A 27,170-nucleotide genomic window follows, 5' to 3' on the forward strand; every position below is an offset into this window, starting at 1 on the left:
TACAGAAACATCAAATGAAGTAGTGGAGAATTATAAAATTTTGAATACAGAAACATCAAATGACGCAGTAGAGAATTATAAATGTAAAAAATGACATTAATGTACATTGAGTTGGTTGAACGTGTGGTTTACACAATTACCATATGTGGGCGGCCCGACACTATTTTGCCAGGGTTGACACTATAAAAAATAGTTTATTTTGTGACAATGATTGGCTACCTGTACATTATCTCCTTTGTACAGTGCTACTTTAGTAAATAAATAGGCCTAAATTGACAATGGAAATATTGACTTGAGTTAAATTATTGATAGTCCTATATGATGACAACAATCAACTTAGCAAGAACAAAGAATAATGGGCTATTAAATATGATTGTTATTATTATTAATAATAGGGCTGTATAAAAAGTAGGCTGGTCATTCCAAACTTGTCTTCCTCCCTCTTGTCGATCTCGTGTCTTATACCTACCAGTTCATGGTTCTGGAGAGCTGAGTCCATATATAGTATCAAAAGTTTTATGTTCCTCATAAAAGTTTCCTGAAGTCCACTGAGGCCTTTTTAACATAACCATAACCATTTCAAGTCAAAAGATTAAGTCAATTAAGTATTCTTCTAACTGACGCTAGACGGTGGAGGGATGAGACGTGTCACTCGTATTGTTTTGAACGGGAGAAAGTGTAATGCGCAATATGGCGGAATAAGTCCCGCCTTCTAAATTAGAGCCAATCGCCGACTGGTAAAGTCATCGCGTCACTTCAGCGGCCGTTTGAATCACCGGTTTTTATGGAAACAGTCAGACGCGCGCCTCCGAAGAGATGCGCATGCGCATGCGCATTAGCTTGATCCAGCCTGAAAAATATTTTTTTCTGTCATGATTCGAGCGCTTAGAAACTAAATTTATGAGCCGGTTGTTGTTAGATTTCATTGGTGATTTCAAATATGAAATTTAATCGTAAGGTTGGCATACAGTTTTGGAGAATTTGATGTTTCCCCATTCAAAGAGATTGCAAGATGCCCAGGATGCCCGAGAGGCGTTTCAAAGATGGCCGCCGAGTGAAATGACTTGTCTCAAAGGGACTTTGATATGATTCACACAAGAGTAGCAGCAGCATTTAACCGCTGAATGGCGCGACCAATGAGAATCAAGTATTCCAGAGAATGTAATGAAACAATTAAATATACATACCTAGCGAAAATATTTGTCTAGATATGGGCAGTGTGAGTGCTTGCCATGCCTCTTGGTAGACCTAGGTTTGTCCAGCCCAGGTCATTTTCCTATTCTAGCCCCATCTGTCTCCTGTTGATTTCCTGTCTCTTATACTGTGTCTATCAATAAAATAGACCATCAGTTCAGTGAACATCACAAGTTAAATTTGTGTATGAAATGTCTTCCAAGATGCGATTCGCTGGATTCCGAACACCAAAATCTTTCATGGCATTTGTGATGAGAAGATGGAAAATCTTACTGGTTCTGAATGTGTTTACGGTGGCTGGCTTCGTCACTTTTTGGGGCAAGTGCAATTTACGCACAACCAAAGGTGTTGGTCAACAGGCGGCTGCTGATGTGAGAGGACAGATGCATCTGAATGGATCTGCCCAGGAGACTATCATCACTCATGACGTGCTTTTGAAAAGACTGGGATCACTGGAAGATGTGGTGTACAGACAACTGAACGGTATCTCCTTTATTATCACAAACAACTCCACAAAGTTGCTACATACTGTAATAATTTGTAAAGTCTGACCATAGTATTACACTTAAATAGTAGTACACTTAAATAATGGAGTAATTTTTATTGAATAGGTTTGTCCAATTCTCTTGGACTCATCGAAGGTTTTGGAGGCAGAGGTAGAGGAGGTATACCGGCCACACTTACACCGGCAGAAGAAAAGGAGGCCAAATTCCTGAGGGAGAAATATGGCTACAATGCATTTCTGAGTGACAAAATCTCTCTGGATAGATCTATTCCAGATTATCGGCCCAGCAAGTTAGTGCCAGTGACCTTTTTTTTATCTTGAAAATATCTATATCGATGTGTTTTTTACAGTTACTCGATGTAATATGGAATGAGTTAACTGACCAGCAAAGACGAGTCATAGTCTTATGTACTTATTCATATGTGTCATTTATTAACAAAAATCTATTGTTATAATTAATCTAGAATGTCTAGAATTATTTGCATATGAGATTTTCCATACTTCAAGACTGGAGAGGAAAGTGACATTTACTGTTTTGAAGTTCAGTGAAAATGTGTAAAGAAGCAAAGTAAAAACTGTTTTTCCTTCTGTTAGGAAATGAGAGGTTTCACGACCAAAGCTTCATGGAGGTGATTTGTTTCAAAGATAATGAGATCTTCTGTGTATGTCCATATATGTGTGTTTTTATAGATGCAAAAAGGCCTTTTATCCACGTGACCTGCCTCAGATTTCCATCATCTTCATCTTCGTAAATGAGGCATTGTCCGTCATCCTGCGTTCGGTCCATTCAGCTGTCAACCACACACCGGCTCACCTTCTAAAGGAGATCATCTTAGTGGATGACAACAGTGATGACGGTGAGAAATAAGATGATGTTGGCTTTAATCGACAAGGTACAAAAACACATTTAGCGGTTATTCACATGGTTTTCTCTGATGAACCACAAAATGGCTTAAAAAAAATCAAGTCCTCCCGGAAAGTTCATATTTACCAGTTGGGAAGTCCTAAGTACGATGTCAGTTGCGTACAAATCACTTTGATTGGAGCAAGGTGGCAATGTACCTTTTGTACAAAAAATACAGCAAGGGTTTTTTAACTCGACTTCTACAATGATGTTATTCCATTTCTGAAGGAGATGTAAACCGAATTCTGTCTTAACTGTACAATACTATCAAATAGTAATTTCATACATTTTAACCAATTTACTGTCAACTACAGATGCTGCACCCATTGTATCTGCCAAGTTTTCTCATTCACATGACCCCAACTCGGAAACTCTGGGATCAAAGAAAATCCACTAATAATTATGACTTTGTGGTGCTGTTTAAAGGTACAATATGTAAAATTTTTGCAGTAAAATATCCAAAAACCACTAGGCTAGTGTTATATATTTTGTCCAGCTGATTACAAACAATATCTCTAATGTTTTCAACTACTTGTAAATCATGAGAAAATCCCCATTCTAAACCGTGACACGGGGCAGTGCAGTCGCCTGTCAATGACGTCAGTTACCCTTTGTTACCGCCTTTACTGATGTAGAAACCACATGACAACAGTGCCGTGGACAAATGTGGAAGTAGTGTCTAGCGTCCAGCAAACCACTAGCTTGCTTCAAGCAGTTCCTTATTTACTTCTTGCACGTTTTATGGTGGATTGTGTTACTTATTTATGGAACATAATTACTGTTTACCATCTGCCGCTGGTTCTGTCGATAAGGACAGCTCCCGTAAACTCATGACCGGAAAAGCTGAAGCGGCGCCGGCGACTGTGTCATAATAAAAGTCCTGCTGCTCGTGAGGCGTGTGTTGATCAATCGCTCCAGCTCCTCGTTCAGCTCCCGCAACACTCGGTCCTGCTCTGCTTCATACTACAGTAACGTTAATAATCGCATCCACGAACATGAGTTCTTCCAGACTCCAATCCCTATTCTTTTGCACCGTCCTTTGAGATGGAGACCACATGTCCCAAGTTTCCGCTCTAAGACTTGGCGTCATCAAACTACGCCTTTGTTTTGAATAGGCTTCTAGCGACCTCTAGTGGAAAAAAATATCACAAATTGTACCTTTAAGTGCATTGAACTCATAAATACAATCTTTCCGACAGGACTTGAATGCACCATTAGATGGCTGGGTTATTTTGCTTTGGACCAGTAAGAAACCACCAAATACTCACCTCCAACCCCCTACTAGCAACTGTATAGTAATGAACTAAAAACCCACAATAACACCTTAGAAAACACATAGCTTCTAGTTTCTTAAAGCATTCTGACAAGGTTTAATCCATTGTGCTGTATTTGAGCATGAGTGTCAAGAGTTATAAACTGGAGTATTTTGCCAAAGCACCCTTTGCTCGCGTTGCCCATGGATATGTGTGTCTATTATATCAAAGTGTGTGCTGAGGCCTTCCCAGAGAGACAGTTCAATTTCCATCACATTGTTGGCATGAGCCAGTGGCGGAGGGCCAACTGTCCATCAGCGCAAAGGGAAAAGCCTGCATTTGCTGAAACGAGGGGGCAGGCGAGCAGCACACCCATTTCTGTCCTCATAATGTCAGTGATTCACGGTTTGTCACTCGGAATGCAGATGACAGTGTTTAACGTAGGGAAAGGGAACACTTTCCAAGAACGTGTTTTCCAGGGGGATGGTGTGGATCCCTGTAGCACAGATCAAAGGCACGTTAGACTTTTGGCGTAGGAGACACATTCCCTCTGGTGTGGTTTAAACACAGCGACGAGCACTCATGCACCATGAAACGAGATTTCTCCCTCTTTACCGTTTATGTGTGTGTGTGTGTTTATGCATGACAGTGCAACTGAAAGAGCCACTGGAGGAGTATGTCAACAAGCGCTACCCGGGTCTTATCAAAATAGTGCGCAATCAGAAGAGAGAAGGCCTCATCCGTGCTCGCATCGAGGGCTGGAAAGTGGCCACTGGGGAGGTGACTGGCTTCTTTGATGCCCATGTTGAGTTCACGCCTGCATGGTGAGAATCTAGCACTTGTACACAATGCTGCTGGTTTTATAGATGGTCTCACTCTCACCTCGACTCCTCAGGCCTTGTTTACACCTGCTATTACATCAATATTGGGTGATCTAAACAGAAGTGTTCATCTGAGACAGCTGTTTACAACCAGTAGTAACATTCATCTCAAATTGGCAATGTCTCTTGTTACTTCTTGTAAAAGAAGTAGCATAGCCTAAAAAATCAGGGGGGAAAAAGGAGATAACCTCAATACCCTCTAAGGGAACTTGTAGTTATGTTCATTTGGTCTGAACCAAAAAAAAAAAAAATACATAAAACATTTAGTACTGGTCTGATTAGCGTTCAGATTGGCAATTTTATCACTGAACCAAAAGATACCGAACCTAAAGGCATAGGGATACGTTCACAACCTGATTGGTCGGATTTTATGACGTATTGCCTATTTTGAAATGGATCTTACTAAACATCCAAAACAATGCTGTGTGCTGAGATAAATGCACTTGTTGTACATATGATGGTATTTTTGGCCAGCTAGGAACTTGTGAAGAGCTTATAAAATGTGTAAAGGAGTCAAAAGAGTGGTGGGAATCCCTCCGTCACACACAAACGATCTGCTGCATGGAGACGCGCGTCTGATGCCTGTGATGGGCAAACTCGCGACAATGATGAGATAAACCGATATGCATGAGGATCCTTTTTAGGGTCTCATCTTCCTGTTTTTGGTTCGTTTACATGTCTTTGGTCCGTGTTGCGTTCATATATCATTCGAACCGCACCAGAGTTTGTTTGGAAGCGGACCGAGACCCATCTTTTCAGCGGTCTCGGTCTGCTTGTTTGGTGCGTACCAGGGTTCGGATGGCAGCGTTCACACATGTTCAAATGAACCGCACTAACAGAGCAAATCGCACCAGAGTTTGTTTTAATCGAACCAAACATGACCAGTGTGAACACACCCTAAAACAAGCCTGAGAACCAGCATCTTAAGACCATACCATATCAGGCTGATTTAAATTTTTGGTTACACTTTATTTTAAGGTGTCCTTGTTACAGTGTAATTATACAATTAAAGGGGTGATGAACTGAGAAATCAAATTTTCCTTGAGCTTTTGACATATAAGAGGTCATCATACTATAAGAATATCCTGTAAGTTTCAGAGCTGAAAACTTCCTTGTTAGTCCAATAAAAGCTTTGACACCAGAGCCAGCAAACGACAGGATTTACAAAGTGGGGATCTATGACGTCAAAGGGCAGCAAGCACCGCCTCTGCAGAAGAAGATCAACGCCTACTTCATTCGTGCCTGTTTAGCCCCGCCCACCGATTTGTGCATGACATGCAATAGAAAAGGTAGCCTAAGCAAAGAGCTTAGAACCCAAGAGGCGACACTTTAATACTTTTTGGGTAACAACCACTAGATGGCGCTCCGGTAGCGCGATTCTGGACCATAGAATCGTTCACATCTTCACAATTTCACTGCCAAATCAGAAGCGCAAAAGCACAGTTTTTTAAATTAAGTCATCAGTAAATTGTATGGCTCCTATACTGTAAAAAAAAAATCCTTGATTTTTGAAAATGATTTTTTACAGTCATTTTCTTTTATTTTAAATTATACTCAAAACACTGTAAAATTACAAACAATATATGTAAATTAACAACACGGCTGTTATTTTATGTGTTATGACATTAATGGAAAATTACAGTAATTCACATTTTTTACAGAAAATTTACTGTATTTTATATAGTATTTTTTCTGTTTTCTTAAATTACAAACAAATGTTAAATTACAAAAATTAGTAATAAACAGTAACAAAACAGTTAAATGGTAAAACGGTCAAATGAATGGCAGCCAATTAACCCTGTAGAATTAAAGTAAAATATCCTAATTTAAATAAAACGAAAAACGCCGTTATTTTACAGGTATTTCCTGAATTATTACGATCAAATACCTTCACTTTAAATAAAAAATGGTCAATCAACAAAGCTTTTTTGTGACTTTAGTAGCTTGTTTTGTGACGTTGTGAGTTGATCTGTGATTCATGTACAGTCAGATGATCTTTGTCTGTGTGTCAGTAAATCAAACCCGTGACTAAACATCAACTTGCATCGTTTCTCTTAGTAATGAAATGAAAATAATCTGTTATTTATCAGTGATTAAATTATATAAGGAAAGCGATCAAAGAAAGCTCCCTTTGCAATCATTGGATCAGCGTGCGCTGGAGGTGTCAATCAAACAGCGCGAGTTTATCAGTGACTGACGCACAAAAAACATACTCTGTTACGAACGTAACCTCGGTTCCCTGAGATACGGAACGAGTACTGCGTATGGGGAAAGGTCTCCTTTTTCCCCGTTACTGAAGCCTTTTTCAATAACGCAGTGTAACTGCATCGTCATTGGTTCACTCATAGACAAGTTGTTGAACCAATGACGGCGCGGCATAGCCGCTCGGCCTATGGCGACAAAGCCCGCGAATATTCCCGCCGAAATGGGCGGGGTAGCTATATAAGCAGGCGCGTCGCCATAGGATTTCAGGTCATTCGACTGAAGCGACGACACTGAAGCCACAGCCTCGTGGCACGGCATGTAACGCAGTACTCGTTCCGTATCTCAGGGAACCGAGGTTATGTTAGTAACCGAGTACGTTCCCTTTCGATACTTCACTCGTACTGCGTATGGGGAACGAATTCAACCGCGCCGTGCCACGGCAGGGAACGACTGGACTTGTCTTGGACACCGCGAGGGAACCAGAGGACAAGTGAGAAGGCTGGAGCCGTCGAACCCTTGTTACACTACCAAAAGGGGAGTTAACTCCCAGAGTGGCATGAAGCGGAGCTCAATAGAGGCCGCTGGATCATACCGAGATGACCGAGCTTGTAAGGTCGGGACATCCAAATGATAAAATCTGACAAAAGTGGACGGCGAGGACCAGCCGGCTGCCTCACAGATGTCTTTAATCAAAACTCCACTAGACCAGGCCCAAGAGGAAGCCATTCCTCTAGTGGAGTGGGCTCTAACTCCTATGGGGCAGTTGAGGCCCATAGAGGAGTAACAAAGAGTGATAGCATCGACTATCCGACACGCAAGACGTTGCTTTGAGACTGAAGACCCTTTGGTGCAGCCACCAAAGCAGATAAAGAGCTGATCGGATTGCCGGAAAGGCTGTGATCGCTCAACGTAGGTCCTTAATGCCCTGACGGGGCAGAGCAATTCCAGCTCTCGCTTGTCCGACGAGGGAGGAAGCACTGAGAGGGAAATGACCTGTGCTCTGAATGGAGTCAAGACCACCTTAGGGACGAAGCCATGCCTAGGTTTCAAAACGACTTTGGAGTCGTTGGGCCCGAACTCAAGGCATGCAGGGCTCACGGAGAGGGCCTGCAAGTCACCAACTCGCTAAACCGATGCTAGTGCAAGTAGCAGAGCGGTTTTGAGCATCAGGGGCCTGAGGTCAGCTGAACGCAGTGGCTCAAAGGGAGGCCCTTTAAGAGCTCTGAGGACCAAAGAGAGGTCCCAGGTGGGAACAGTGAGAGGACGAGGAGGATTTAATCGCCTAGAACCTCTCAAGAAACGCACCAGGAGGTTGTTTCGTCCCACTGACTGGCCAGCAATAGGAGCGTGAAACGCTGCAATGGCTGCGATGTAAACTTTGAGCGTTGAAGGTGTGCGACCCAGACTCAAATGCTCCTGGAGAAAAGACAGTATCGGAGATACGTCACACTCCACTGGGTCTATGTTGCGTGTAGAACACCAGTCAACAAAGACCGACCATTTCTGGGCGTAGAGGTGTCTCGTGGACGGAGCTCTCGCCTGAGAAATGGTATTCAGCGCGCCCCTGGGGAGGTTAGCAGGCTCCCGTCGAGTCACCAGAGGTGCAGAGCCCAGAGTTCTGGCTGGGGATGCCAAATCGTCCTGTTCGCCTGAGAGAGGAGGTCCCGTCTCAGGGGGATCGGCCACGGGGCTTTCGTGGAAAGCCTGAACAGCTCTGAGGACCAAACTTGGCTCCTCTAGAGCAGGGCCACCAGGAGGACTCTGTGCTTGTCTTCCCTGATTCATCTGATGATCTGCAAGATCAGAGCATATCGGGGGAAAAGCGTAAAGGAGGGTGCTGGGCCAGATGTGAGCCAGCGCAATGTCCTCCTTCGAGAAATAAATTGGGCAGTGAGAGTTGTCTTCTGAGGTGAAGAGGTCTACCTCTGCCTTCCCGAAGAACTCCCAGATCGTGAGAACCATCTGGGGGTGGAGCATCCACTCGTCTGAGGGGACATTGCTCCGGGATAGCATATCTGCTCCCAAGTTTGTTCTCCCGGTTGTGTGAGTCACTCTGAGCGACTGAAACCTTGGTAATGCCCATTCCAGAAGACGCTTCGCCAGCGCATAAGCGGCTGGACGAAAGACCACCCTGGCGATTTATGTATGACACCATTGTCATGCTGTCCGACTGGACTTAAGACGTTGCGTCCTGTCAGCTGTGTCTAAAAGGCACGAAGGGCTCGAATCACTGCCAACATCGAGGCAGTTGATGTGCAGATGGCTTCTTCATGAGACCACGAGCCGAAGGCCGGTCTGCCCTTGCAAAGAGCACCCCAACCTGTGTTGGGTGCATCTGTTGAGAGCACCGTTCTTCTGAACACCGCCTATAGGGGTACACCTTGACTCAACCATACAGGGTTCATCCAGGGTTTCAGAGCTGTCTAACAGGCCTGATTGACCCCGAAACGCAGGCGGCCGTGCCGCCAGGCGTGAGGAGGGACCCGGAACGTCAACCAGTATTGCAAAGGCCGCATCCGTAAGAAGGCCGAGCTGCAGAACCGGGAAGGCGGAAGCCATCAGCCCTAGCATCCTCTGGAAGTACTTCAGAGGGAGATAGGCTCTGTTCCTGACCAATGCCGCGAGCTGCTGAATGGAAAGAGCGTGCTCTGACGATACTACAGCCGTCATACGGGCTGAGTCGAAGACTGCACCCAGGAACATTATACGTTAGCTGGGGAGCAGTGAGCTCTTGGCAAAGTTGACCCTGAGACCCAGACACTCCATGTGGCTGAGTAGCACGGATCTGTGATGCTCCAGCTCAGCTCGTGACTGGGCTAGGATGAGCCAGTCGTCGAGAAAATTGAGAACCCGGATTCCCAACTGTCTCAGTGGGGAAAGCGCCACGTTCATGCACTTGGTAAAAGTGCGAGGAGCTAGGGACAGCCCGAATGGAAGGACCATATATTGGCAAGCCACGCCTTCGAATGCGAATCTCAAGACTCGCCTGAGATGGGGGGCTATCTGGATGTGAAAGTATGCATTTTTCAGGTCCAGCAAGCAGAACCAGTCCCCGGGGCAAACCTGCGCGAGGATCTGTTTCAGCGTTAACATCTTGAACTTCCATCTCATGAGGGAAAGGTTCAGGAGTCTGAGGTCTAAGATGGATCTAAGACCGCCATCACTCTAGGGAATGAGGAAGTAATGGCTGTAAATCACTCTCTGAGGGGAGACCATTTCTATAGGCCCCTTCTCGAACAGAGACATCACTTCGGCTCGGAGGACGTGAGTGTCGTCTGTGTTCACTGAAGTGGGAAGCACCCCGCAAAAACGCAGGGGTCTGCGAGCAAACTGGAGCGAATAGCCTTGAGATATTATCTCCAGAACCCCCTTGATACTCCGGGGATGGCCTGCCAGGCCCGCGTAACAAGGGGTTGAATGGTGCCGGTTGGCGGGCCGCTGGAAGGGGGGCCTGCATACCGGCTAGTTTTTAGAAATGCTCATGCATCCTCATGAACGTGGCTTGCGGGGTGAAACCGGCAAACAACACGCTGAGAAACTCAGTAAACAGATATATGCTTCTTGGAAAAATATACATGTGTCCCACCTGAGTCAGGGGAGAGAATCAAGATATATTCCACAGAGCGGTGTCAGAAGTGAGACCGCTCTACCTCAATGAACATGGCTTGCAGGGCAGAGCCAGCAAGTCACATGAACAGAGGTCCAGCATAATGAGCATGTTAGTTCCACCAAACACAAGTGAGCATTGAGCTCGCTTTCAGTGAGCGCATACATCCTCATGAACGTGGCTTGCAGGGCCGGCAAACGACACGCAGAGAGACTGGAATAATATGCTACATCAACTGATATGCAGAATATAAATAACATAGGTCTCACCTAAGACAGGTGAGAGTGTCGTTATATTTCTCAAAGGACGCTTGCAGGGCAGAACCGGCAAACAACGCGCTGAGAAATTCAGCAAACTCGGCAGAAATACGCTGTATCAACTGTATATATATACACACATATATATATATATATATATATATATATATATATATATATATATATATATATATATATATATATATATATATATAACATATGTCTCACAGGGGGAGAGCGACATGTTATATTTCTCAATGAAGCGGCTTGCGGGGCAGAACCGGCAAGCAACGCATAGAAAAACTCAGCGCAAACAGCAGAATCAGCTCCATTGATACAGTATAAAAACATGTTTCTCGCCCGAGTCGGGGGAGAAGGTCACGTTATATTTCTCAATCGACGCGGCTTGCGGGGCGGAACCGGCGAGCGACGCGCATTGAGATAAGGAAATATACACTCACACAAATAGAAAATGTATCATGAGTCTCGCCTAAGTCAAGAGCATCATGTCAAATTCAGCTGAGAGATTGTTAACTTCTGCAAAAATCTGCTATATAAACTGAATGTTTATAACATGGGAGTCACCCAAGAGGGGGAAAAGTGACATGTTATATTTCTCAAACGCGGCTCGCGGGCAGAACCGGCGAACAACGCATAGAGAAGACTCAGTGCAAACAGCAGAAGGATGCTCCATTAAATTAAGCATATAACATGTTTCTCACCCAAGCTAGGGAAGAAAGACATGTCATATATCTGGATTAACGCGGCTCGCGGGGGAGGGACCGGCGAGCGACGCACATAGGGAGAAATAAACTCACTCAGATAGAAAATGTATCACGAGTCTCGCCTAAGTCAGGGGAGAGCATCATGTCAAATTCAGCTGAGAGAGCGAGAGCTCGCATCCTCAACGAGCGCGGTTTGCGGGGGAGGACCCGGCAAATAACGCGTTCGGAGACGGCATTTGAAGCAAACGCCAGCGAGAAAGTAGAAAAATAAGCTCTGTACTCACCTGACGGAAGACGGCAGGGAATAAGCTGAATGCTCTCAGATGCTGAAGGTGGCACGAGGGCGGCGCGGTGAACAGCTGCTAGAGAACGAAGATCCGCGGAGCGATTGGCTCTGCATGTGCCACAGTTGTGGCGCGGCATTGTAGGCAACGCCGCCGCCGTGAAAACGGCGATTGTAGCTCTTTAGAGCAGCGAGAGCCGCTGGGAAAGCTCTTTTAGAAAGCGACGTTAAGCCGCGGGAAAAGCTCTTTGAACGGCGCCGGATGGCGGCAGGAGACGCGCTGAGAGGCGGCCGGAAGCGGGAAGCGGCCGGCGCTGTCTTCGCTCGGTGGTCTCAGCTCAGTCCGCTGCGGAAGCCTCTTCAACGGCGGCGAGAACTTCTCCCAGGCGAGCTTCTTCCAGGCGGCGAAGGCTTCAGCCGGAGATCAGCGAAGAGTGATGTGAAGTCGTCGCTGAAGGAGAGAGAACTGAAATCCTATGGCGACGCGCCTGCTTATATAGCTACCCCGCCCATTTCGGCGGGAATATTCGCGGGCTTTGTCGCCATAGGCCGAGCGGCTATGCCGCGCCGTCATTGGTTCAACAACTTGTCTATGAGTGAACCAATGACGATGCAGTTACACTGCGTTATTGAAAAAGGCTTCAGTAACGGGGAAAAAGGAGACCTTTCCCCATACGCAGTACGAGTGAAGTATCGAAAGGGAACTAGTTTTATTCAACAATTCTCTTAATTATATCGCATTTACAACTGTTGGTGAAGATGAAAGCATTTGTTAGTGTGCAGAAATTGAGTTTCAATGACGAGATCACTGCTTTCATTCACTCAACGTGTCTGTGATCGGCTACACAGTGTTCATCTCTGCAACCTTTCATGCCACGATCTAAATATAACGCCATAGATCTAAATGATCTCACTTTTCAGGATTAGTTAACCTTGAGAGCTATAATAGTAAAAACGCGCTAAAAGAGAGTAATACTTGGTTATTTCATATGCAAAGATGTTAGCCAATCACAGCAGTGGGCGTTTACACTGAAGTCTCGCAGCAGACACGCCCCTTAAAACAGAGCGTTCAAACCAGAGGGCTAAAATCAGGGTAGGAAAAATGCCTTTTAGAAATAAATTATGACAAGTTTGGATGTAAAAAGCACACTAACATTATAAGTGCACCCCAGGAAACATTATAAAACAATAATCCAATGCAGTTCATGACCCCTTTAAGTAATGAGTAATAATAGTAATTAACTACACATACTATATAATTACAGTTAGGGTCAAGGTTTGGTTTAGGGTTAGGTGCATGTAACGATGCATAATTGACGGTTATTAATATAGTAACTACATGTTAAATGTGTAATAGGGACACTGCAAAATAATTTTACACTGTAAATATTTTTTTTTTCAGCATGGAATGTCATCACATGCTTTTTTGACAACCTACAAATGGGTTTTCTGTAATCATTAAGCGTCGTATACCCCATTCACACATGTATTTAGTGCTGTGCACTTCTGTTCAGATGGAACAGATTTTAATACTATGTGTAAACAGGGTTCATGTGCCCTCTGTAGGTCTATCTAATTGGCTGATGTGAGGTGAGAAATCAGCCAACACATTCTCAAGCCAGGATTAGATTTAGCTTCACAGCAGAGCTGAAGAAGTGTTATTAGCACTGTGGAATACAGCTTTGCTTATAATGATCTAACCTCTACATCCCCTTGTCAGGGCTGAACCAGTTCTGTCTAGAATCAAGGAGAACCACAAGAGGATCATCCTGCCGTCCATAGATAACATTAAAGATGAGACGTTTGAGCTGGAACGCTATGAGAACTCAGGTCACGGCTATAACTGGGAGCTCTGGTGTATGTACATTAGCCCACCGAAACAGTGGTGGGATGAAGGGGACACTTCAGCACCTATCAGGTATGATCCTACAGGACTTTTCACATTCTGAATGCAATCCTGGGTTTCACATTGTTCATACTATGGATTTCTAATTAATATTGGATGGCCAGGTGGCAAGAGTTCGCCATGTACATGCATGAACTTCTACATTAGCATTCTTATTTGCATACAAGGTTAATAACATTGGTTGGACAAGTACAGTTCCAGTTTTAATAGCATGACTTGCTTGTCCAGCTGTGAAAATGTCACCTCATGTATCTGCTCTGGTCATCTTAAATTTTCTGGAACATTCAAAAAATACACAGGAGCATTTTCAAGTGTTTCACTCTAAGGCTGAAGCTAAAACTACAGTTTAATGGTCTGTACAAAGCATATTAATATTTAAGAAGGTAAGCATTGTTTAGTTTGTGACTGGTTTTCTTTTGCTAAACAACTCAGCATAATATTCTAGCACAGTATTGTTTCACACTGTGTACCATTCATCACTCCATTGAATTTCACCCACAGTTAGAAGTAGAGATAATACAGTTTCAAAACATCTAATGCAAGGTTGCAAGTGGTCTTAACCCTTAAATGCATGACTGTTTCGCCAATCATTCTAACATATCCTTCTAACATATCTTTATCGACCCGGATCTATATCTAACACGGAAGGATCTCTACCTGTCGCGATAATATAAAACTCCTCTGATATTAGAGTAGCAATTACAGAAGAATAAAATAAATCATATTTTGTTACCTTTTGGAGCTTGAAAGGGTTCAGTTTGAGCAGATGTTTTATTCCATCATCACTGTACTTGTCAGAGCTCATTTCCCAGTAAATTCAGCAAATAATAGGCTAGTTTTATGTTTGAGGTCACGAATATGTGCCCATTCACGATCTCAAACATATTCTCAAAACTATATAATTTTTAACATCTTCAAAATCAATATTTCGATCGCTAACAGCTTCACCAGATCCATCCAATGACAGTTACAGTCATATTTGATTGCGTTCAGTACTTGCTCTGGAGTAAATCGCTGAGCCATTTCATTTTTTTCTTATTATTTCATTTTCTGTCTGAATGAGTTGTCACTTCTGCATTGTGTATCAGACATTGCCACCTTGTGGAAAAAAGGTGAATTGCACTTATTCCGTCATCTAAGATTCAATTATTGTTATGCAGAAAAAATATACGTACACTCATACACACCTCGGGTCGTTAGCGACCCTATACAATTTTTACAAAAAATGAATACAAAAATAGGCATTCTTTTATAATTTTATTTTCATGTTATATTCTTTATAATGAATTGACTGAGGAATACCAAGAAGGTTGAAGTCTAACTTTAAAAAATGAATGAGGAGGAGGGTAGTGAATGACGTACCGGGTCACTAAAGACCCGAGGTATGCATTTAAGGGTTAATACAGTGTAAAAGTGCTTACTGTATTGTCTTAAACAAAAAAGGATCTCATATTAAATAAAACACATTTTATTTTTCCACTGCAGTTTCAAATTATGTTTAGAATTATTTTTCAATATTAACCATTATTTCTTCATTAATTATTAGGTACATCAGAGAAAAAACAGCATTGAAAATATACAGTGTAAAATCTGTTTTTTAGGACGCCAGCAATGATAGGCTGCTCTTTTGTGGTAAACCGGGAATACTTTGGGGAGTTGGGCCTACTGGACTCAGGGATGGACGTGTATGGAGGCGAAAATATAGAGCTGGGAATCAGGGTTAGTATGCCACCCACATCCCTCCGCTAAAGTAGAGCATTCATAACTTAGCCTCCCTACGCTCAGTCCACAGAACCTTCATTTGAAATGTATTTTAGCTTTTTTCCTTTTAAAATTACTGTATGCCAGAACTGAAGTTTTATAGGTGTGTGTATATTTTCAAATCCCAGGTTTGGCTGTGTGGGGGCAGCATGGAAGTTCTGCCCTGTTCCAGAGTGGCACATATTGCTAGAACAAAAAAGCCCTACCACAGTAACATCGCCTTTCACACTAGACGCAACGCTCTTCGTGTGGCAGAAGTCTGGATGGACCAATACAAAACTAATGTGTATCTGGCATGGAACCTCCCGATGAAGGTAAACACTTAACATATTTTCAGTATTATAATAATAAATAGTATAACATTTCGTACTTTCACTTTTTTGTCCCTGCAGAACCATGGTATTGACTTTGGAGACATATCCCAGAGACTAGAGCTCAGGAAAAAACTCCAGTGCAAAAGCTTTGAGTGGTACCTTGACAATATCTATCCAGAGATGAGGAGATACAACAACACTCTCTTTTATGGAGAAGTGAGTGTCGCATAAAATGACTGGTGTGGTAAAATTTGCAGTTGTTCTGCAAGATTTCGCAGCAGGTTCAGTATGGTCTTGCGGATTTGCCTTGTTGACCAACAGAAAGCTGCTGGTTTGAAAGTGACATCTGTGTGAGCTGTGCTTCATACATCGATACACTATTGGCAATAGACAATGGACCTGTGTTTTGCCTGCAAATTTTCACAAATTTGACCACACCTTAACACTGGGTCTCTGACCAACACAGTTGGCACTTGTAAAGGAGGCATTTTTGGAAGAACATTCTTCACCTAATTGTTGTTAAATGGTTATTTCACCCAAAAACCATTTACTCACCCTCATGTCCTTCAAACCAGTATGACTTTCTTCAATGAAACCAAAACAAATTTTGAAGAATGTCTTCAGCGCACTTTTCCATACAAAGAAAGTTAACATGAACTGGGGCTGTTGAGCTAACAAAATCACTTCAAATCAAAAGTCTTTGTATAGTCCAAATGATTGCATAGTGTGAGGCATATATCAAATTTGAAATCATTATTTAGCTAATTCTTCTTTAGCTAAACTCTCAAGTTTTATATGCATTTATTCAAAAGTATTGTCAAGACATGCAATGATTTAATTGTAGAGAAGGTCGTGACACCAAACCGCCAAAACGGACTTGAATTTCAGTCTGTTCTTAACACAAAGCTATATGGCATCAGAAGCCTTGGAATATAGGGTTTAAGTCATATGAACCACTTTTGTGAAACTTTTATGGTGCTTTTTTAAGAATCATTTTTGGAGCTTGACAGCACCAGACGTTCAACATTCACTTCCATTGTACAGAAGAAAAAAAACATTCTTCAAAAAGAAAGTGATATGATATCAGGGTGAGTAAAAGATGTGTGAACTATCTCTTAAGGGAGGCATTGTTATTTATGTCTTATAATAAAAAAAAATTAAAACAGGTTTCATAGTGAGAGAATAACATTTTAACATACAAAAAGCAGGACAAACTATCAGCTGCTTAGTCTTTTTATTGTGTTCTAGATTCGCAATACCAATGTGACCCATCTGTGTGTGGACCAGGGCATAAAGGAAAACCACACAGCAACTCTGCACCCCTGCCATGGCTGGGGTCCTCAGGTAGGGCTACACTCCTCAGAGCTATACATCTCCACAGACCTGACCTCCACTAAACCTCTATTCACTCTGCACACAGGAAATAGGTTACATCTAGAGGGAATTTCTTCATGACACAGTTCTCCGCATTCTGTTCATCAGTGGCAACTAAGCAATGAAATTACAAGATGGCGAGAAATAAGAAAACATCCCTATATTCTGTTTTGAATTCAATCTGGAGACCAGAATGTCCAGATCTAGTCTTGACTAGGCTCTGGAGCCTGACCCAGCTAATAATTATTATAAATTAATTGTTATAATGTAAATAGCCATAACTGCCAAAAACTGTCTGGCAAACATCATCAGCTTAGGGTGCCAAAATGCCCCTGAATGACTCAGTGACCCAGTTATCAAATCACTGAATTAAATAAATTCACATTATCCCCTCTGTGGTCTATTTTGTAGCTGGGTCGCTACACTAAGGAGGGTTATCTTTTCCTGGGTCCTCTGGGAAGCACTGGCGAGGATACTCGGTGTGTGGTGGATGATAAAATCAGCAACTATCCACAGCTCCTGAACTGTGAGAAAGTCTCTAGTGTACGTCAGAAAACGTGGCACTTTGCACAGGTGAAAGGGTCGTGTTTTATATAGAGCACTTTGGAAAAATTGTTCTTTTGCCTTTGGTCACTAAAATGATTCTTTTCATTTTTGTTCCCTGAAGAATGAATCAATCATCAACCGAGCTACAGGACGCTGTCTCGAAGTAGTACCAGCTAATGTCTACTTTGGCTACGCTCTGATCCTGCGTTCGTGCACTGGCCAGAAGTGGAACATCAAGAATTTGATGAAACAGGACCAAGGGCAATGAGTCAGTGCCCTTAGAAAGTTGGGAATCTCAATGGCCTTCATCTAGTGTATGGGAACTTGAAAAATTATTCTGTTTTGTGGAAGCTGATCTTGTTCGCATTTGTTGTGTTTTGGGTCTTACTACATTCCACGTTACAAAAAGATTAAAAGATACTTGAAGCACCATTTAGGTTTCTCAGATTTCCTCCTTCTGGAGAAACTCTAGACATCCTTTCCAAAAGGACAGTTCTCTGATGAACGTTGGATTCCATAAGTTCCAGCAAGAACTCTAAAGAACATCAATGGTTCCTAAAGTAACCTCAGCACAATGAAAATATTTTGAGGCACTTGAACTATACACCGATCAGGCATAACATTATGACCGCTGACAGGTGAAGTGAATAAAACTGATTATCTCTTCATCACGGCACCTGTTAGTGGGTGGGATATATTAGGCAGCATTTTGTCCTCAAAGTTGATGTGTTAGAAGCAGGAAAAATGAGCAAGCGTAAGGATTTGAGCGAGTTTGACATGAGCCAAATTGTGATGGCTAGACGATTGGGTCAGACTATCTCCAAAACTGCAGCTCTTGTGGGGTGTTGCCGGTCTGCAGTGGTTGGTATCTATCAAAAGTGGTCCGAGGAAGGAACAGTGGTGAACCTGCGACAGGGTCATGGGTGGCCGAGGCTCATTGATGCACGTGGGGAGCGAAGGCTGACCTGTGTGGCTCGATTCAACAAGCTACTGTAGATTAAATTGCTCAAGAAGTAAATGCTGGTTCTGATAGAAAGGTGTCAGAATACACAGTGCATCACAGTTTGTTGCGTTTGGAGCTGCATAGCCGCAGACCTGTCAGGGTGCCCATGCTGACCCCCGTCCACCGCCGAAAGCGCCAACAGTGAACATCAGAACTGGACCACAGAGCAATGGAAGAAGGTGGTCTGGTCTGATGAATCACATTTTCTTTTACATCACGTGGATGGCCGGGTGCATGTGCGTCGCTTACCTGGGGAACACATGGCACCAGGATGCACTATGGGAAGAAGGCAAACCGGTGGAGACAGTGTGATGCTTTGGGCAATGTTCTGCTGAGCATTGTTGCAGACCATGTACACCCTATCATTGGGACGGTATTCCCTGGTGGCTGTGGCCTCTTTTAGCAGGATAATGCGTCCTGCCATGAAGCAAAAATGGTTCAAGAATGGTTTGAGGAGCACAACAGTTTAAAGTGATGACTTGGCCTACAAATTCCCCAGATCTCAATCCAATCGAGCATCTGTGGGATGTGCTGAACAAACAAGTCCCATCCATGGAGACTCCACCTCGCAACTGACAGGACTTAAAGGATCTGCTGCTAACATCTTGGTGCAGATACCACAGCACACCTTCAGGAGTCTAGTGGAGTCCTCGACGGGTCAGGGCTGTTTTGCCAGCAAAGTTGGACCAACACAATATTAGGAAGGTGGTCATAATGTTATGCCTGATCAGTCTATGTTGAAGTTCCTTAAATTTGCTATAGGATATTTGATGTTCAACCATAAGAACAACCATGTGACTCAAGTTTTGAGTGCTGAAACCAAAATGACAATTATAAACATTGTAAATGATTGACTGCTGTATTGCAAGTACTCTATACATTATTGTATGCATCATTTGAGCCTACTCTTAAATTAAATACATGAAAATTTAGTTCCTATCATGGAAAACAGCTTTATTTAGACTTCTTTTTTAGTATTATTGAGTTGTATTTTTCTTCCATTCTCTTGTTTTTAAGTTCCCACTGTCAGCGGCTATGGATCCTAGTCTGTTTTAAAAATGCTGTCTGCTCTGGAAATATGTTATTTATTGCATATTTTTTATACAGTAGCCCTTCATGAGAATGGCATTATGATATGTGCACAGTTTAATAGTAACTATGGTAACTGAGCTCTATCTTCTGCTGAATGGATCCTGTAGTAGTCATACTGTTATTTTGAACCACACTCTAAAGCAACAAGGCCAGTATGTAGGCGAAGGGAATATGGGAAAATGATGGGTAGGGATTGTCGACCAAGTTACACAACAACACTTTAAATAAGTGATAAACTGTACATGTAACTGCATTTTCTTTAGATGTTGTTGCACCCATACGTCTTCCATTTTGAATAGGACTGATTTGAATAAAATGGTGAACTGCAGAGTTGTAGAGCTCAGTGTCTAAAAGGGAAGTCTAATGCCCTATATAAGTACCACACTTGCTACTTTACCTGAGGAACTGTTGGCAGTGACACAGCGGTATATCTAAAGATCAAAGTTGCCCTCCACAAAAACATTTAGGGTGTCATTTGAAGATATGTGGAAAACATTACAATGTTCCAGTGACAGGAGGTTGATGTGTTACTAAGAGACTGGTCTGACTTGTCAGAAAAGCACCAGCTGAGCTTCCTCACGCAACAAACCTTCCTTCAGCAATGGTAAGACTGTTCTAACTTAAAAGAGCATCAACTGTGCATACTAATCGACCCTCTGAGCGCCTCCCACCACTGAGCCAAACCTCTCCTGCTGCGATGCTTCAGGCTCTCTGTGACTGACAACTCCCAGTCATGTGAGCCGTGCCACATGTTTGAAGGCTGTTAAATATTCCACCGCTGTTTATTATGCATTTACATCTCAAATTAGGGCAAATATTCTTTTTCATCTTTCTACATTAAACAACTCTAGCAGCTTTATAGACAGCTCTGCTGTATATCGGTTTATGGATTTTCTTTGTTGTAGAGGCTTGTTTCATTTTATGGTAAGCTGTGAAACAGTGAGTAATTGTAGCTGTTCATAGCTCTCAAATACACATAATGACTTTGGAGTTCATAGCACAAGAGTAAATAATTAAAAAAAGATTACACGCCTCCATAGTTTGCGGTTAATATTGATCATCATGATTCATTACTGGCTCATTAACTTAGTGATTCACCCTCAGAGCTGAGAGATATGGCTTATGTTTGTGAAGTGCAGTATGGCTTTATATTTTGGCAAAAAAAAATCTTCACTTACCATTTGTGTTTGTGCTCTCAGCGAAAGCTATAGTTCCAGTGCTCAAATTTGATTGGACGAGCGCGTTCCAAAGGCGGTCAACTCACAGGCATTGCACACGTGGACGCGCACATTCTATTGTCAGGTTGTGGTCAAAATTATTATGTTTAAGGATATTATGAAATCAAAATAATGACTTTATTGTACGTTATATTATGACTGTACAATTAAATACAATCTCAGTCACTGAACATTTTACCTCAGGGCGTATGCTAACTGAATTAATTGAGAATCTCACCTGAAAATCCGATAACATCAGCAGTCTTCCTCCACTACATATTTTGTCTTTAAAGATTCTGATGTTCGTGGCATATAATTCAGGATATTTCACAACTCCATTGCGTTTTTAGCCGACATTTTCGTTATCTCTATGCTAGTGAAGTACCGGCAAATCTAAAGTGTGTTGTGACCTGGTACCTCCAGGTGGAAGCACATGACAATGTAAGTACGACATGCAAGTACAGGTGCATCTCAATAAATTAGAATGTCATGGAAAAGTTCATTTATTTCAGTAATTCAACTCAAATTGTGGAACTTGTGTATTAAATAAATTCAATGCACACAGACTGAAGTACTTTAAGTCTTTGGTTCTTTTAATTGTAATGATTTTGGCTCACATTTAACAAAAACCCACTAATTCATCTCAATAAATTAGAATACTTCATAAGATCAATAAAACAAAAGGATATTTTAAACAGAAATGTCAGGCTTCTGAAAAGTATGTTAATTTCTATGCACTCAATACTTGGTTGGGTCTCCTTTTGCATGAATTACTGCATCAATGCAGCATGGCATGGAGGCGATCAGCCTACGGCACTGCTCAGGTGTAATGAAGCCCAGGTTGCTTTGATAGCGGCCTTCAGGTCATTGCATTGTTGGGTCTGGTGTCTCTCATCTTCCTCTTGACAATACCCCATAGATTCTCTATGAGGTTCAGGTCAGGCGAGTTTGCTGGCCAATTGAGTACAGTAACACCATGGTCATTGAACCAGCTTTTGGTACCTTTGGCAGTGTGGGCAGGAAGCATGAAGTGCTCTAAAATTTCTGCATAGATGTCTGCGTTGACTGTGGAATTCAGAAAACACAGTGGACCAACACCAGCAGATGACATGGCAGCCCAAATCATCACTTCACACTGGACTTCAAGCAACGTGGTTTCTGTGCCTCTCCACTCTTCCTCCAGACTCTGGGACCTTGATTTCCAAATGAAATGCAAAATTTACTTTCATCTGAAAAGAGGACTTTGGACCACTGAGCAACAGTCCAGTTCTTTTTCTCCTTAGCCCAGGTAAGACGCTTCTGATGTTGTCTTTGGTTCAGAAGTGGCTTGGTACATGGAATGTGACAGTTGTAGCTCATTTCCTGAAGATGTCTGTGTGTGGTGGCTCTTGATGCACTGACTCCAGCTTCAGTCCACTCCTTTATAAGCTCTCCTAAGTTCTTAAATCGGCTTCGCCTCACAATCTTCTCAAGCCTGCGGTCATTCCTTTCACTTGTACACCTTTTTCCTTCCAGTCAACTTTCCATAAATATGCTTGGGCACAGCACTCTGCGAACAGCCAGCTCTTTCAGCAATGACCCTCTGTGGCTTACCCTCATTGTAGAGGGTCTTGATGATCGACTTCTGGACAACTGTCAAGTCAGCAGACTTCCCCATGACTGCTGTTGGGATTACTGACCTAAACCCAGTATTTACACCCAGAGAATGGTAATTTAATAGAACTTAAAATTAAATATTCTAATAATTTGAGATACTGATTTTTTGATTTTGATGAGAAGCAAGCTGTAATCATCAAAATGAAAACAAAAAAGTCTGGAAATATTTTACTTTATGTCTAATAAATCTAGAAGTTTAACTTTTTGAAATAAATTACAGAAAAATGTCATGATATTCTAATTTATTGAGATGCACCTGTATATACTTTTGCTCTTAGTGTATGGGAAAAAATGGCAAAACAAAAGAAAAATGAAAGATTAGAAAGGGCTACATTTATTAGGCCTATACATTTTTTCATATCTTAACTGTTTGACCGCACCTTTGCTGTTAGTTCAAGCATTTAGTTATAGGCAGGGGCGCCTTTAAGGTGGTGGTGAATCATTCACTCACCCAATTCTTTCAAAACACTGATTCATTCAGGACCAAAACCCTGCTGCCGTGTGTTGCAGTTGATTCTGCTGTGGCCTCCTTTGGAAGTATTTTCATTGGTGGAGCAAAAATAGAACTGAAATGTAAGTTACTCAGTATTAACTAACCTGTGTCCTTACGACAGTGAAACAATATCGATTTTGCTTATATTGGTTATACTTATACTTACGCCCATTCAAATAATGCACTCATAATAAAGCGTACCATTTGTTTTTACAACACTGCATTGGTCATGATGCTACACAGTGCAACAAAACCAGTATTATTAATAGAGCCCGATCAATAGCATGTTAAAAGTGCAATATGATTTTTTTTTAGGAAACAGTAGGGAATCAGTGAAGATGCCACAGATATTACAAAAATGCTTTTTATTGCATAAACTCTATGCATTTGTCCTGTACATATTTGATTATGTATATTAAAATCATCTATGGGCAGCTTGCAACAAGCTCTCAAACTACATAGCTAAATATTCTGCATGCAAAGTGTACAGATCTATCATTAAGTGAATATGGTTATATACATTTTTTTTTTTTTTTTTTTTTTTTTTACAATTAAATTCATTGTACCACATATAATCACCCTTTTTTCCGAACCCTAAAATCTTCATTTGAAATACAACCCACTTTAAATACAGAACTCATTTATAAACTGTCTTTGCACATCATTATCCTAATTATTAAAAAGGCCATTTCATAATATGGTCTTTAGCCTAAATAAGATAATGACAAAACTGAAATAATTGGCTGTGTAATTATTATTATTATTATTAATATTGTTTTGGTACAACATTCCTACATTTCTAAAACCCCAACCCAATCCACCAACTCCAAAATATATTTAATGTATGTTTTTTTTTTTACATTCACCACATAATTGGGGAGATCAAAATAATCTAAATATGCAAACACATAGTATATATTATTATATCAACCCATCCAGATCTTTAGTTGAATGCTACAAGCTAATGTTACATTCTGGATCAGACAAGGACAGTATGAGGACAAACACAATGAAAAAATTCATCAGTTCAAAAAATTAACCACCAGGTGTCGCCATTGTACCAAAATAAAATGTGCACATGGATCAACTTTTGAGTGAGGAAAAAAGGGTTGGACTAACATTATACCTTTATAATTTCAGTGTATGCAGCTTTTTTCTCTTCAGTACACCTGTGCAGACAATTATGGCTTTAGTCAGAACGGAGAGCTGGCAGACATGTATTGTTTTCAGCCAGCCCCTTAATAGGCCTGACAAGATCTGTGCAGAATGTACTGTTTTAAACTATCATGCACAAACAGAAAACACACATGTAAAGCTCTATTTACAGAGTTCTGTTCATTCACATGCATTATAAAGTAGAAGCAGACCTCAGGAAACATGGTGGAGAACATATACCAGTGTGTTTTCTACAGGTGTCCGGAGGAGACTGACATTCATGAAACACAAGAACTGCATCAGGCACAGAGTTTTAGCCTTCACACCTGTGTGAAAGATACAATCATCTTCCAGAATCATTCTTTTCCTTTTTACAATCCCATTTTCAAAGACTTGAAGCATCTTCGTTACATTTCTGTGGCTGTACACATCTTTTGAAACATCAACAATGCAATGCTACCGTGGCTTTAATGCAGATACAGAGATTTAGATGCAATATGAACATGTACATACACTTAACTGTAGCTGATGGAAAAGTGAAGGATGTTTTCAATGCAGCTCAAAAAAGGACACTGGCAAAATAAAAAGAAAGTAATTGAAAGCTTTTTCTGGTGGGTTTGGGCATATGGTTGATGGGCGTAAAACACTACCCCTAGTAAAACAACTCAAGCTCATCCACTAGATCAATCCGAGAGCCATCTTAAACCTTTCAGAAATGCTGAAAATGTGCATCTCGACAAGTATAACCCTTGAAACAGCAATTACTGGCCATAAAGAACCATTAAGCCACATTAACCGCCTTGAAGTACTGCAAACTCCAAGCAAGCACACATTTTCTTCTCCACACATTACTAGTTTGAGATGGAACCTGCCGACATTTTTTGGTCTAATTTTGGCAGCAAAGATTTTGAACGGATTTAAATTAGGTAAAATGTGTTAAAAAGACCTGAGAGTATTCTACAGTCTTATTGGTAATTGAAAGCATAATACAATTAGCTAAAATCATGTTCTTTCATCAGTATCTTTCTTTTGTTTTCCATTAAAAATATCGAAATATCTAAAAACAAGATAAATTTACTGTATGAGATTATATATATATATATATATATATATATATATATAGACACACACACACACACAATCATAATATATAATATAAAACTATCATTATTTCAAATTTAGCTTCTCAAGTAAATGTATCTTCTTTTAATTCGCTAATTAAGAAATCATTATTGTTTTAGTAATTTGTGGCCTCAATTGACTAATTTGTTCACTCATTTTATTAATAATCCTGGCCACAAATTAAGAATCCATTCCCATGACTTAATTTGTTCCCTCATTTTAGTAAATTGTGGCCGCGTTGAACTAATTCGTACCCTTATTTTACTTTAACTAAAACAAAGGTGTCCAATCCTGCTCCTGGAGAGTTTAGCTTCAACCCTAATTAACACACTTGAACCAGCTCATCAAGGTCTTACTATAGGCTAGAAGCTTCTAGGCAGGTGTGTTGAGGCAAGTTGGAGCTAAACTCAGCAGGACAGTGGACCTCCAGGACTGAGTTTGGACACCCCTGAACTAAAGGGATCAAATTATTACACTGTGGCCGCGATTTAGTAAAATGAAGGAATGAATTAATGTAGTGTGCACACAATTTACTCAAAACGCTGGAATGAATTAGTGCTGATGTATTAGTAAGTCATGGGAATGAATTGTTAAATTCGGGACCACAACATACATATTTTTTTCCCCTGCATGTCATGTGTGGGTCCCCGTAGTTTTCCACTGAAATATATTTAAAAAAATAAAAAATAAACTTCAGAAGTGTATTTAAAAAAAAAGATATTATATAACAGTTAGTTCCTGTCCTTGATTCTGATTAAATATGGCTATGACCGCTTCACCCAGCGGTTCTGAGTATCAGTACACAACACCCTTAGCAACCACTCTTCGCAACGTAAACTGTATGTTCTCAATTGATATTGTTCATTGAAGCTCACTGTATTATGTAGAAGAGTGTTGTGAGAAAGAGATCGAGTGATCTGCATTCAGATTTAGCATTTTCCTTCAGGTCAGTCCTATGTTCATAATAAAAAATCTGTTTAAATGTCTGATGTATAATCCTGTCCTTTTAACAGTTAAGGGGTTTTCCCGTGACTGAAAGCACTAGTTAAAGCATTTGTCAGTTGCGTCTTGTTCCGTTTTCAAAACAATTCAGTCTTTTCAATGTAAAAGTATTCGCTACTGACACACTCATAAAGACAGTCTTTGCCGCCATCTATAGGCGTAATAATGTAACTTCTGTTGCTGTTCACGGTCAGGGACTATTTTTTTCCGGTAGAAGAAAGGCTTTTATTGAAAGTTTACTTCATGAAAGTTGCATCGATACATATTCTTGGCTTTAATATTTGTATTGTGTGGTAACCATTTTATAAAAGCAATAAGGTACTCGAGGCTTCGACATTGTGCCAAACAACGCCCTTCAGCCGTGACTTATTCACGATACAGCACAGCCTCATGTATAATCGTGTAAGAATTAAGTTTATAATATTTAATTAAATATATAATTGTTTATATAATATATATTTTTAAAGTTTATAAATCTCCATATTTATGCAATTTTGCAAAGTAAGAATTTAAGAATGTTTAGATTTTTTTACTAGAAAACAAAGCAAAATACTCATTTTTTTTTTTTTTGCAGTTACATTAATGCATTTGGTAGGCTCTTTTATCCAAAGCAACCTACAATGCATTCAAGACATACATTTTTTTATGTAAGTATGTGCATTCCCTAGGAACCAAACCTGTTTCAAGTGCCATGCTCTACCAGTGTGTACAAAAC

The 27,170-nt window shown here is 41.2% G+C and overlaps 1 protein-coding gene across 2 annotated transcripts; it reads left to right on the forward strand.

The window, feature by feature from the left end:
- The first annotated feature begins 1,397 nt into the window (after nt 1-1,397).
- On the forward strand, nt 1,398-19,613 carry galnt17 (polypeptide N-acetylgalactosaminyltransferase 17). Of its 2 annotated transcripts, XM_067365415.1 has the most exons (11): nt 1,398-1,677; nt 1,806-1,989; nt 2,390-2,556; nt 4,506-4,680; nt 13,535-13,732; nt 15,322-15,439; nt 15,610-15,795; nt 15,874-16,011; nt 17,044-17,139; nt 17,581-17,742; nt 17,837-19,613. In XM_067365415.1, exons 1-11 carry the CDS (start codon nt 1,398-1,400, stop codon nt 17,981-17,983), a joined length of 1,851 nt encoding a protein of 616 aa, XP_067221516.1. In that variant the 3' UTR covers nt 17,984-19,613. The 2 variants fall into 2 exon arrangements, with proteins under 2 accessions (XP_067221516.1, XP_067221518.1); XM_067365417.1 differs by lacking the exons at nt 1,398-1,677; nt 1,806-1,989; nt 2,390-2,556; nt 4,506-4,680; nt 15,322-15,439 and having other exon boundaries at nt 13,490-13,732.
- Nucleotides 19,614-27,170: the final 7,557 nt, after the last annotated feature.

Source organism: Chanodichthys erythropterus, chromosome 17 (genome assembly GCF_024489055.1).
Source record: "Chanodichthys erythropterus isolate Z2021 chromosome 17, ASM2448905v1, whole genome shotgun sequence".
NCBI classification, from domain to species: Eukaryota; Metazoa; Chordata; class Actinopteri; order Cypriniformes; family Xenocyprididae; genus Chanodichthys; species Chanodichthys erythropterus.